Below are 14,742 nucleotides of genomic sequence, written 5' to 3' on the forward strand. Positions count from 1 at the left end.
CCTCAGTGAATGAACAAAACTGTCACAGTGCCTTCTGTGTGAAGCAGCCAGGTATCCCTGATAACTGATGTGTCTGCTGCTATTAATGATGGTTAGGTGGTTGTCTCACACAACAATCTCAGCAGTGTTGCTATTGTAAGTGGTTAATGGCTGCTTAGGTCCATGTGCATGTATTGACTTGTTGGAGTTAGATATCTGACATCTGATTTCCTTTCCTCCAATAGACTAATTCACTGAGGACTAGGGATTACGCTATAAAATCCCAAGGGAGAACAACAGCCTGGAATTCCGTTTGAAAGGATGGGTACCCCTTGGGTACCTCTGGAAGCAGAGCAGCTACTGCAAAGTAGCAGTGACAGGCCAGAAATGGGACTACATAACAGTAGCACAAGTAACAATAATTACATAACAAAACCCCTCCACTATCATGCTTCCGTATTCCAGAATAATACTTCTACTCTAAGAACCATAATTCCATACGAAAATCAGTGCTGGCCAAGAGCACAACCATGAAAATACCCAGACAAAACCATTGAGATTAATTGAATCTAAAAATGTTTGAGGAGTGTAACTGAGGGGGCCATATGATGACAAGTGGAATTTGATTTCAGTAGCCATAATGCAACTGTAAAAACAGTGGAACTACTTATACATCTCCTCAGAGTCATAATTCATGGAAATGATCCGGGAATCACTTTCACAGTGACGTCCAAAATTTTGTTCAATGGTGTGCAACAGTGAAAAATAATATACTAAATATATGGAAGAGAATGAATAATAGATAAAACACATTACACAGATCTTCTAAAATATGCAATATTATCATCATAACTAAAAGGATGTTTTAGAGTTTCTATGTCACATGAAAAAGAGCTTAATAAGACTGGGACTGTCTACCAAAGAGAGAAGAGGAAAATAAGGTTGCAAACACACAGATGCATAGTAATGATTGGTGCTGCCAAAGGAGATGTAGAAGACGCAATTCTTGTCCTTTTCCCTAAAAGAAAAATAACGTATGTTCAATGAGACTGAAAAGCAACATTTCCAAAACTGAGAAAGGAAGTTCTTCTCACTGTGTCTTGTTTGCAATTACACTGATCTGCGCAAAGTTTGCAAGAGTCAAAACCCCCTGACACTTATGGGAATAAGAAAAGTGTTCAGTTAGTGAGAGTATAAGAGTTATGAGCTATACACAACTGCTCAAGTTACTAATCATGAATCACAGCTGAAATTTTCAAGTGTGACAGATGAACTTTCAGATGTGCACTACACATTTCTGGCATCCACCTCTGAAAGTATTTGGGCCAGTCATTATTTTAAATGAGGTTCTGCTCAAGAGAAGTTACAAGTCTGGTCAATGACAGTGGTTCCTACATTCCTGAGGTGGGGAAATACTGGTTTTTTGGGGAGGTAGAACTAAAATTGCAATTGTTTATTGAAGAGGAATAAGTACCAGCAAGCATCATCTTGTTAAGCAGCTGTTGTTAAGCAGCAGCCATTCATCCTGCCATTTTGGAACTGACACTGCCCAATTTCCTTATTTTTGCCAATTTGATACATGTTTCCATGGGAACAGAAGCAGGACTAGCCACCAGCTGAGTCAATCTCAGCTGCTGGCTCCCAGCTCTCACGTTTTGTTCTGTTTCCTTGGAAACTGATGTCAAACGAAAGAGAGACGTAAACCAGCTTTTACTCTTTACTATTTACTCTTTCTTTGGACCTGCACTAGGTCCTCTGGGCTGGTGGAAGGTTTACAGATTACTTTAATGGCCATTCATTTTCCTCCTTTATGGAGCATCTGCCAGCCACCAGAGCATCTCAGCAGATGCAAGTTAAGAGTTCTCAGTTTCACCTACTCCTGGCGGGCCGCCTGCTGAGAGGTACAAAGGCAGGGTTTGAAAGCAGGCTACAGATTTCAGGAGACATTTGGCTCCCACAGTCTGTAATATTTCAAATTGGAAGGAAAGAAATTAAATTTATTTAAAAAATAGTAGGGGAAACAGATGGGCTTAATGATATTTAGAGAACAAATTGACTAACAAGTTCTGACCTGCATTAGGCTGGACACCTCCAGAAACAACTTCAGCCAATTAAATTCTTCATTTCACATCCACATTTGACAAAGTTCTCTCTAATCCAGCTGTTAGCTGACTGAACAGCATTATATAAACAAAACCCCATAAACATCTGTTTATGCATATATACATGTGCAGAAAGAGAAAAGAACGTGATCCGACTTTTCCAAAACGTCAAAGAATTTACAAAACTCTGCTTGTGTGCATGAATTTGAAGCAGACATCTTCACCAATTCCATACCTATGTTACTCCCATGCTATCATGTGAATACTAACACCCTCTCCTCTCCCCCAGCCCACCCCGTACTCCTCTGTGTACAATTTTGGACCACAGTATTTTCCAGTCCCTTCAACAGCAGTGTTATTAATGAGAAGGGATATTAAAGAAAAACATCAACATCTGTGCAGTCGAATCCAAACTTTCACGTAAATTTCATTGAAAAAATATAGGGACAAAAAATTATAAAAGACAAAAGTTTGTCCTAAGGAAACGCTTTATATTTGGTGGCCACACCTCTTAGTTAATTAGTCCATCAGGGACCCATCAGGTACCATGCTCACCTTGGACTTTCACACATATATCCACTCCTTCCTGAGTACTCTTTACATCCCATCTCAGTTACGTTCGCTCTCACTTACTATTGACCTTGCATTATTATTGTGAGTAATTTTTAGAATTGTATATCTATATACAGTTAAATTCGTCTACAGCCCAAATAACAGCTCCGTAGTATTGATTTCTTCAGGTTCTAGGAGCAGTCCCACACAAAAGACAATCAGATACCCAGGAACAATATTTATTCCTCCAGTCCTGTTGTACGTACAACTATCTATTGAGGATATGCTCAACATATTTGGGTGCTCAGAGAGCTGTGTCAAGCCAGTTAAACGTGATTTTTTTTTTTTGGGTTAGATATTTAAATGAAAACTTTAGGCAGTTATAATTGTTTTAAGCCAGTCATGTCTGTCAAATTCAAAAATATGTAAGATGTACTCAATCTATTTAATCTATTTATGGGTTTCCTCTAGCTGAACTTAAATCTATAATTCCATCTTCCTCTATATCAGAAAGGGTTTACATCACAAACAAGACAACATTTATTTTTACTGCTGCAGCTGCAATAAGGAAAGAGCATTTCACTTTATGTTAAGCTTTGCAATGTCTGTCCTGAATTCCTCACAGTCAGCCCTCATTTTTATTTTCTGAAATAACTTGATATAACCTCTTCCACTGAACAGTACAGGTACCAGCACAAAGACTTGGACTTGTCCTGAAGGACTCTACTAGCTACATGCCTCCTTTCTAGAAGTTGAACTTTTATTTATTTCTTAGTTCTGTTTTCTTATTCTAAAGAACTGCATACCCATTTAAGGGCTTCTCTCATATTCCACGTCTATTTCCTTTCTGTGAGAGCCCTTGATGAAAGGAATTGATGAGTCCTTTTTTGAGACCTAGCTGGCTGTGTCAGCTTCTATTCATGTCTGCTGGCTTCTTCAAAGGACTTCACTAAGTTTTAATGACTTAATTCCTTCACAAATGCTATGTAAACTCCTCCTCAAAGTAGCATACCAATTTCTAATCCTATTCCTGAGTATAATTTCTTTCAGTTGGCCTACTACATTAACTTACAAGTTTAAGGTTTCTACTCTGTCTTGAAAACATGGCAAGATATTTGCAACATTTTGCTCAGATATCAAAGCAGTTCTGAGCTAATGGTTACATACTATTGTCAGTAATTTGACAATTATTCTTTTGAATTGCTACAGAAAACCTGGGAGAATAGATTTTTTTCCATTGATTTATTTCTGATCAGTTTCCCTATTTCTACCAGCAACTCCAATCACTCCTCAGCAATTTCATCAAAAGGGTTCTGGCACAGCAATCTCCACAAACCTTTCCACTAAGAATTTTGCTGAACAAAGCAGCAAAGCAATCACTTAATCATTCCACATAGCTTTATTTTCTTCAAGTAATGATCATCTATTCTGCTTAAATATTATTCCCAAGACTCCGTGGCAAACTTGGTGTTACTGGTATTCACAGAAAGATTTATCATTCTTTTTCCATTCATTGTAAGATGCTTTTTTAGACTGCTTTATTGTCTTCTACATTTAACTTACCAGACATTATGATCTTGTGTATTTTCTCCATTTGGATATAAATTTTTTTTTTTTGAAAGGTGTCTTCCTGCTGTTTTGTCATGCTGAATCGTTTCCTTTTCAAGTCTTACTTGATGTGTGGCATGAATTCACTCTGTGTCTCACATATGAAATTCTTAATACTCTCTAAACCACCTGCAAAGATTTAACTGTATATAGTTTTCTCTTCAGTCTCTCTTTAAGAGGCTTCCTCAGTTTAATGTTCCTCTGCATTCTAATGTTGAGTACCATTCTACAGACCTTTTTTGGTTGTTGTTTCTTCAAAGCTATCAAATCTAAGAATGATTTATTTGTAGCTATGGAAGACTCTTTCAGATACTAAGACTTTGGGGCAGATTCTGTGTGCTATTCAGAATGAAATCAAGGCTCAATTCTCTGTCTGTGGGTTCTCTAATTTGTTGAATTACAAAAGAGTTAGTCTGAGGAGCACATTTGTCCAGTTTATATAGACATTTTTTTGGTTTTACAATGTTTATAAGTCCCTCAACAGATCAGTCAAAGCAGACTTTCTGGCTTTTTATTTAGTAATATGTGTCTGGCAGCACTGTTATACACTTGAAATGCACAGGAATTTTGTCTCATGCACTGATATTATTAATTTGGGTAATATGAATTGACTTTCCTTTAACATACTGCACTATTCTGACACTGGCATAGCCTACTAATCTTTCCTGCCTGTTGGTATTTTTGTTATTGCAACATCATCATATAAAGTTTCCTATATTGGTTTCTGCATTTTACATTTATATGAATGCTAGAAGCCCAAATAAGACATGTCTCATTGATCTCTTTTTCTCTTCTGTATCTTCTAAAATGGCATCTCATTCAGATTTTTTTCTCAATTTCATGTTTATTACCATCCCAGGACAAATTAGGGTGAAACCTTAAATACTAGTATTCCAAATACCAGAATGAAGTTTATTTTTAAATATTGATAATGCTATCATAAGAACGCATAAGAGGAAACATCACAGAAATAACTACTTAATTGGTACTAAGACATCAAGGAATGAAAGGCTGCTGCCCTGGATAAACATTTTAAAATTTTACAAGAAATATTAGCATCAAGTGTGCTAGGTACTACTTTCATTGAATCTAACACTAATACAAGATCTTTTTACCTTGGGAATTATTAAAGGTGGTTCATCTCCCCTACAAGTTATTATTTTTTAAACATTATCACTGTCTACCTTCCAAGGCCAGAGATCCAATCTGTTTCATAGATGTTTGTGTTGGAAGAAGAGAAGCCATCAGAGGTGCTCAAGCTGAATTCTAGAGTAAAAGAGCTACTACACCATAGAATCACAGAATGTTATGAGTTGGAAGGGACCCACAAGAATCACTGAGCCCAGCTCTTAAGTGAATGGACCACACAGGGACCGAATACATGGCCTTGGCCTTGGCATTATCAGTGCCATGCTCTGACTAACTGAGCTAATTACAAGCAAGAGGTGAGTGTGAGTGCATGTGTACACACAGAGCCTTTCAACTACTAAGTACATAACTGAATTATGATATGGCTATTGCACAGACTCCACTTTCTAAAGTATTTTGCTATTTCAGACTGTGGGTTCATCCCAGCACAGCTGAGCAACTGAAATTAGAGCAAGCTGGTTTCCTAAGTAGTTTTTGTCTTGTGGCTAGATTCTCTTTGGCTAAGACTGAAGCTCCCCTGTAGCAGGTCATTTAAAATATCTGCCTTTAGACAAAGGGAAAAACTCACTCTGTGATCCTTCTCTTAGAGAAGACACTACCAGAACCTATCCTCCACACAGCTGGGTGTTTCCAGAAATCTGTTGTGGTCCTATGTACTTCAGAGCTGTATCTGTTCTAATTTGTCAGATTTGACCGAAACGGGCAAAGTTTGTTAGGCACTGAGAAAGAAAAATTACACTGAGCACCCTAGCACATAAACATTGCCTTCTTAAGAAAGCAGGTCAAAAAGCAGAAATGGTAGAGCCTAGCAAAACTCTTCTACAGCCATAACCACAGAAGCACCATAATTCCTTATGGGCAGTAGAGCCCAAGAGCCCAGCCAGTGAGACAGTGAAGGAAAGATGCACTCCAGTTCACATGACTGGGAGCAACTTAGTCTGGCAGAAACCTAACTAAGATCTGAGCATAACTGCAGAGCATTTTGATTACAACAAAGAAGTGAATTATGATGAAAAAAGCAAATTCTCAGTTCAGCCTAGGAAGAACCTAGTGAGAAAAAAGTGATTGGTCCCTCCACTGGTCTGAAAAATTAGCAAAAGGAGAAATATTACAGACAGTGCAACTAGGAACACATATAAATAGAAGTAACATTATGGTTCAATTCCCTTCTTTTTTACACTGCTGCTTGAACTTTGTGTCACCAAATGCTTTTGCATTATGTGAAAATCAAGCCTTCAGCACTCTTGGGAAATGTACATAGGGACAGTGTTACAGTTCTTCTGCAGATCAGCACACAGTTTGGGAAGTTTTAACGTCCTCCCTGCCTGGGTCTTTAACCTCTTTTATCCAGCAACTTTATTATCCATATACCATAAACTACTTCCCCTACTGATGACTGGAGGATCTGGATGCTTTATGGTTCAGTCATCAAAACTTTTAACATGGTGTCTTATGGCAGCCACAGATGTGCCTTTCCTAGAGAAACCAGACCTGTGGGGTCAGGATGCCAGAAAACTGACAGACTCAAAATCCCTACTATTTCTGCCTTCTGAATTGACCAGAGAGTCTTTACAAATGCCTTCACGAGTCTTTACAAATGCCCTCACTTCCCTCTGCATTTTTAGATTTAGACTGCCTATGCTCAGATTATAAGGCATGGGTTGCACAGAATTTACAAACAGTTCCAGAAAAGGACCCTGGATTTTTAAGTTCTGGGTTTAAGAATTCTTTTAAAAAGTTCTTGATGATTTACTGCTGCTCCTTCGTTAAAACGAACTATTTTGTGAATCATAGCAAACAGCACAGGACATTACCAGTCTTTAGGCTTCTTGTCTTGGTTCCTTTGATTGAGGTGTTTATGAAGACACAACTAGCAGAGGGCCACCTGATGGAAGCCAAATGCAGAACCATCACGTAGGAAGCTGATGAGTATTCATAAACAGAACTCAAATGGTTCATTAGCTAGAATGACTGATTGCATTCATGACTTTGGAGCCTACATTTAGTTTAATTTTTATCACTTGGATTAGCTTTAACTGAAAAAATAATCCCGTTAAAATTATTTCACAGAATCAAGTGGGACAAGAAATATCCACTACAAAATATTCCTGAAATAAAACAAAAACTTGCCACCAGTAGTGTTTATTATGAGGCAAGTATTTTTCAAACACAGAAAAGATGTGCTCAATCAAACTCAACTAAAGAATTCATCATTACACTTTAAAAACCTAAAAATTTAAAAAGAATGTAATAACAACCACAATAATAGCAATAAGAGCAGCAAAGACAATTGTCATTTACTTTTACACAGGAGTTTTTGAGACCTTAAGAGGTGTGCTTCAGGAAAGCAAATTGCAGTTCACCTCACTGCTTTTATGGTAACATATTTTATGCACATACAATAGTTTAATGACTATATTTGCTAGCACAATACTTTTACTTCCTTCCCACCCCAAATCCATTAGCTTAAAAAATACTCTGCGTAACTTACAGTAATAGCTAAGAGCTCTAACAGTAAGTTCAAGTCAGTTCTATGCTGAGAGATCAAAATATCAAACATTGTCATGTGTGCATTCAGGGAATGTCACTTTGCATGGGCTCATATCATTCCAGGAGAATTTCAGTTCTTATGCAAAGTTCAGGCAACTGGTGTACAGTCCTGTGGTCTGGAAAGCCCCAAACGTGGAAAAAACACACTAAGTTTTTAGCATTATACATTAGATGATCAAAGAATATACACTGAAAAGTTCAGATAGAAATTGTAATAATTTAAAACTACAGTAAACATTGTTTTCCAAATATATGTTATTTATGGTTGAACTTCACAGTTCATAGACAGCTGCTGTCTATGGACATTTTACTCAAGTGAATCTCGTATGACTAGATACCAGGATCTTTAGTTTAAACTGAAGTAAAAAGTAAAATTCCTTCTATCTGAGATTATTTTAATTGGATTTTGTGACTATTTGTCATAATATGTTTGAGTTCAGGTAAGCAGAGAAAATGTTAACAATACAGACAACTGAAATATCACTATACAATTGGAGCAAAATGAAATAAACAAGGCTCTCAACAAGTTGCTATGTCTACAAGCTATACACTCATAGACCAGAAGTGTCTCCAGAAGACAAATTTCAGTTACATTTCCTATTTTTTAATTGTATTAGCTGGGAAGTCTTTCAAACTCTAAGGAATGACTGAGACAAATCTTTTGAGACTCTAAAATGATTTCTTCAAAGAAATCTCTTGCAGTCATTGTTCCACGGTATCTTCTGCAAATTATACTAAAATAGTAAGATCTTCTCCTAATAAAATTCCAGAGCTACACTGCAAAGTAAGAACAAAGTAAAAGCAGTGGAGTAAAATGGTATCTATTTTCCTGTAAATGTTAATATCAGAAGAGAAAACTACTGTTCTTTTTCTTACTGATTGCTAAGTACTGGAGAAGAGACTAACGCTTCTAGATTGTCCTCATATAACCTGGTTTTCCATGTCGGAGGCAATAAACTCTCAATCAATGCAAATCTACATACATATAGACGTTTTTTCCTAGCCAAGAATTGTTGCTGCCACATTTCTTACTGTCCAGAAAGCTCTACTTCAGCTCCACTTCTAGAAACCAACTAGAATGTTGGAAAGTGTGTACAGCTAGAATTAAGCTATTACCTCCTGCCTATCAAAATTGCTCGTGTGACCTTTCTGGGAATACCATTAAAAGAGGGACAATCAGTATGGGTGCACGCACATAAAATTACTGCAAATAAATATAGAGGTAGGTAATATAATTCCTGACCATCTCCACAAAGAATGCAGCCTAAGCAGTGACCTCTCCTGCACTTATCTTGAATGAGCTCTTACTGAAATCCACTAATGGGTTCTGATAATCTATTATTTATTACAACAGACTCTAATAGAGAGTCTTAGCAGAGGACTCTCCTGTGTTTACAACCCTTGCCAATAAAATGTCTCACAAATGAGAGAAATGTGACACCTGAAAAATTGTGGTACACAATTTTTTTTGGTTGCAGTTGTTCTTGATTTGGTTTTAAAAACCAGAATCCTCCCTCTGCCAAAATACACATCTTGACTTGCTTTCATTTTTACCTAATACATCTTTAGCTTAATCTTATGGAAAGCTGTAGATACTGATATGCAGCTATAAGTATTACTCAGGCTTGAGGACATACCTCCATGTTATACTTTTCCACTGTCCTCCTCAAAGGATCCACAACCTGCCAGCAAATCAGGATGCAAAGATCAATCAGTAGCATCCCTCCAACTATCCCCAGTAGCTTCTGGTCTTTAATGATCTGGAGAGACAAAAAAAAAAAAAAAAAGGAACAAAAAGAAAAAAAAAGAAAAAAAAAAAAAGAAAAAAAAAAAAAGAAAAAAAGAAGCAGGGAGATTCCCATGAGCCACAGATAGACCCTGTACAGCTTTATTCTTATATAGGCAGAAAAACACAGGTTGCTAATAATAAAGATTTTTAACAACGAACAAAGGAAAGAAATATAGAAAGATGAAAGTAATACAAATTATTTTAGTTCATTTCATGGTTATAAGAAGTATCTGAAGTGCTTTCCAAGTACTAAAAAGACTTTTTGAGGACTCTTAAACATTTGTATTGGAACCCAGGTCTAATGTTAACTCCTGGAAAATGAGAAAAATATATTCTAGGGAAACACTACTGTGTTTATGCATGCAAATATGGAAAAATGTTCATCAGTATCTCACAGTAGCAGGCATTAAGGTAGTTTTCACTAAAATTTAGTGCTCACTCTTTCATAACCTTCTTGGACATGGAAAACACAGAAGCTATCAAAAGTTTATTTTGGAGGGGTTTTGTCTCTGTGTTTAAAATTACCAGGGAGCGGGAAAGAATGATGTATTTTTTCTATATTACAAAGGTCAGAGGCTTTAATGCACATCCAGTGTAAAGCATGCTTTTAATTTTGCTCGAGGTTTAGGTTAAAAAAAGAAAAACAAGAGTTGCTGATAAAAATAACAATCCAAACCATGTATTAGAGCTTTCTATAACTACATACAATCCCTATGTAATTTCTACTGTTGTACACATAGCAACACAGAAAAAATACACTGCAATTACATTATTTCAGTTGCAAAGTTGTAAGTATGTCAAAATACCAGGCTCAAATTAATTTTATTTCAGTGCTCTTGAGTCTATGGTCATGGTTTCTTAATTCATATCTACCTCTATTACTAAAACACTCATCCAATAGTCAAAAGTTATTGCCATATTGCTTTAACGTGGACAAATCCACTTTTTCCCCCCAAGTTTTCATTCTGGGAAACAGTTGACTTAATCCAAATGAAATATTCAAAAATACTAAGCCTGAGAAGCTTAATAAAGTTGTGATTATTTCAGTTCAATTTGATGAAATTATCAGGATTTCAAAAATGCATTAAAAAGCCAGAAGTGTCAGCTAATCTTAATAGAGGCAAGGTTAGTATTCCTGTGCAGAATAAATTGTATTTGCATTACATTCTTATCAAACTGAAGGAAATTATAAAAATGACTAAAATTTGAAATAATGTAAGAAGAACCTCAGAAAGTCTGTTTCTCAAATTGCTTGGTGTGATACATTTTCTGTTTCCAAAGATGTTTCAGCAACATTGTGCACCACTTTTTTGTTAATTTGCTGGTTTATTTTATAGATAATTTGGAATAAACTAAGAGTAAAATAAAGGTTAGTAATCAGAATGAGCTAAAGGACTCGAGAGATTATTTTCATTTCCTGAGACCAGTTATGCAAATCCATGTAGGTACCATTGCCATAAAAGACTGGAAAGTGATGCTTTCCACAAGTTTGCGGCAGCAATGAAGCAGTACACTCATCTCAGGAGAGACAGCACAGGCATGTCTGAAGAGGGCAGGTGAAGGGGGAAGATGCAGCTTTCATGGTGATATGTTTTGCTGCTGGATGATTTGGTAAGGAGAACTTTGCAAGGAAAAGGTGCCTGAGTGTGCTGTGCAGGGGGAGGAAGACTGCTGAAATGTGTTTCTTGATTGAGCTAAAATGAAAGGTATTAAGCAAAGATTCTCAGACACAGCTTGGTCCCTTGTCTTCTTTGAGAAAACAGAACTATGTCTGACCTTTTTGCTGTTTATCAAGTGGCAATCAAAGCCGAAAAGGAATAGGTTAGCCTTTGTTAAAAAAAGCCCATGGGTTTTTAAATCTCTTTCCTAATGGCTGCAAACAGGTCTTGGGTGAAACATACCTAGTACTGCTCCTAGTGTGAGTGGAGACACGGAAGAGAAAACAGTGGGGAGCCAAGTCCGTAGAGAATTTGGATTTAGATGAAATGTTGACACCTTAACTCAGATTTCTTTTCTTAAATGGCTAGGGAATTTATTGTATTGGCGTATTTCAGCTGGTCTTCCTTTTAAACTGATGTAGTTTATTTTACTGAAGTTGGCTGTTGAGCTATTACATGTTTAGCCTTTCTCAGTAGCCAGCGGGCAGGGAAAAAAGCCTTTAAAAGACAATTGATCCCACCTATGCTGGGTAAGAAAGGGTGAGAAAAATTAATGTTCTGAAACATGTCCCTCTCTTCCTCACTCCCTGCTCCCCAAGAGGAGGTGAAAACAATTAACTTCAATAAAAAATATGCATTTGACAAACTAAAAGCTATGTGAAAGCATCTTGCCAGAAATGTCTCTCTCTGCTCTCCTAAGCCAAAAAGACTCCTTGAAAAAAACCCAAAATATCTTCTCTTTCTAATGAAAACAGTGCACATTTTACCTAGGATAGGTAAGCAGCAGCCCAGTGTCTTCCGTATTTGTATGGACTATCTTCATATTGAAAGTAAGGTTGCATTGGATTCAGCTTTACCAACCCCTGGTAATATTAATCAAATGGGTACAGCAACGCCAGAAGCAAAAGAGTGAAAGGATATTATTAAAAGCAGTAATACTGGTAATCCACTCACAGAATCAAAATAAATAACTTCCTATTCATGATTGCATTGCTAATATGCTCACATCACTTCTCCTTGCTCTTGTACATCTTTCATTTGTACCTGACCTTGCACTACTGCAGATCAGTATTCTAGTCCACTTGTAAGTTTGGTAACCATTTTTTGGACCAGTAGTTATTAGAAAAAATAAAAGTAGAGATACAGCAAACAGTGGAGCTCTTTATGGATACCTCTTGGAGTAATTTTTCCTGCATTAGTCTGCCCTTTTCTGGACAGAGGGGGAGTTGTATCACAGCAGCTTTCACTGGGAGTAGGTATTCATCCCTTACTTCTGCCACACAGCCAGGAGAAAGGCAAGCAAAAAAAGACCATAAGATAACCTAAGTGACCTACACCACGGTGATGAGCTCTGTAAAACACAGTGGTACTAGTGCTGCTGCAGGGGGAGAGGGCTGAATGCAGGACACCTGGGGCTGCCTCCCACACCCATCACCGTGGTGCTCTGTCCTCGCCAAAACCACTGCTGGAATATAGCTCTGAAGCAGAACTCTCCACCAGAATGTTAGCTTTCAGAACAAAGCACTGAGGTTCAATTATTTTCACTTCTGCCAGTCATTGTCAGCTTGTCCTAAAGGAGATTTGCCCTGAGAAATGCCACTGGTATATCACTAATAGCACTTCTAAAAGGCTTGCTGCTCTCCCCATTCCACCTGCAGGAAGCCCAGTTTTCCCTCTCCCTAGCCATCACTGCCACCCACCACAACTCCTTAAGTTCAGTACATTCACTCCTTGGGAAACACCAGATGCACTGAAGGAGTCCTGACTCAGATCTTGCAAATCCAAAAAATTCTCTGTCTGACAAAAGAGAGTCATGAGATACTGAGGCTCCTCACAATCAAAAATGTAATTTTTCTTTAAGAGGAAGGTTCTCATTTTTTTCCCTTTTCATTTTCCTTCTAGCAAACAGTAAATCAGCCTTTGGAGAAATACACGGTAGCTAATAAAATCCATTTTTGCAAGTGCTCCTGAATCTTTGCTGAAACCAAACTCTTAAACAGCAGCATCTGTGAGTCATATTTTCTACCATCTGTGATTGGATAGGTGAATCTGTCTCATCCTGGCAGATCTGCACACTGTTATAAATGCCATTGCCACCAGTCTGGACTATATATCTGGATATGAAGAGATCTGTCCTCAAAACAAATTCACTCAGAATAAAAGCTGCTAGGCCATTTTCTTCTCAGCAACATCACTGTATGAGCAAACCAAAATAATTCTGAAAACTCATGACCATGAGGACAGATCAAAGTCCTTACTCTCCACAGACCTTGCCGTCCGATCACAGGAGATATAAAATCTGTCTAAAGCTCTGGGATAAAGTTTCAGCTCATGGAAACTCTTGAGGATTTTCTAGAACTATCATAGGCTGTACCACCAGCCATGGTAACTTCAAATGTCCATTTGGTTATTATTGCATAAACCTTTTGTTGGGCTTTTTTACATTTGCTTTCTAAAACATATCCATTGTGTCCTGGAGGACCCTGTCATTCACCAGTTCATGGGATCACCTGGCAACTTGGCAACCAACAGTAATTAAAAATTAGATTTGTTTTTTATAGTTGTGGCTAGGAAAACTTTCTGTTATTTCTTATCTTACTAGAAACCAACTCTGAAAATGTTTATGACACAGACTTTAAAGCTGAACTCCATTCTAAACCATAAAGAGTCTTACATATGAAGACTTACCCTTTTCTCCAGGATGTAACATTAGTTTTGTACTCTGTGATTTCCACAGCTTTCCAGCATGACTGAAGAGTTAAGCTATTCCTGGCTTTTCTCCAGAGTTAGGTTCCTTTTTTCCAGGGCACCTCCGTTTGTCAGAACAAAATATCTTTAAATTTAAAGCTATATTAGCTAAATTTTTGTGGTTTGTTTGTTTGTTTGTTTGTTGGGTTTTTAATTGAATTCATAGAAACATAGAAAGGCTTGGAGTGCTTTTGCATTTATTCATAGGTTTTGATATAAATATATATTTTTTCTTTTTCACTTAAAATGTAGGATCTTTTTCTGTTTAAGAAGGCAATCCTGGTTTCTCTTATGTAGATCAACCCTGTCTAGTCTAGCTGACAGAATAGTCCCTTGCCTTCTGGCACTAGCTGGATAAACACTTAATGTTATTAATTAACTTTTTTTCAGTTGTCTCTTCCCCAGACTCTTGGGATGAAATCTATAGAGAGAAACTCTCTTTAAAGGATCCCTCTGTGAAACTTCCTAGACCTTATTCAATTAAATGAATATAGCTGACATCAATTACAAAAGCCCTCAAATATCTGAAACCAAGTATTCTTCTCCCTGATACATACAGAAATCCTGCAGATGAGAGCCCTCCCTCTGAACTGGAGGGGAAAAAAAG

The 14,742-nt window shown here is 37.3% G+C and overlaps 1 protein-coding gene across 1 annotated transcript in view; it reads right to left on the minus strand.

Annotated features, from left to right (window-relative positions):
• The window catches only part of GABBR2 (gamma-aminobutyric acid type B receptor subunit 2), a 465,813-nt gene that overhangs the window by 118,860 nt on the left and 332,211 nt on the right, over positions 1–14,742 (minus strand). The window contains exon 13 of the mRNA XM_063398360.1: positions 9,578–9,700. Within this exon, the coding sequence (XP_063254430.1) occupies positions 9,578–9,700 (123 nt within the window). The remainder of the gene's footprint in view (positions 1–9,577; positions 9,701–14,742) is intronic.

This window comes from Prinia subflava, chromosome 1, assembly GCF_021018805.1.
Source record: "Prinia subflava isolate CZ2003 ecotype Zambia chromosome 1, Cam_Psub_1.2, whole genome shotgun sequence".
Lineage (NCBI taxonomy): Eukaryota > Metazoa > Chordata > Aves > Passeriformes > Cisticolidae > Prinia > Prinia subflava.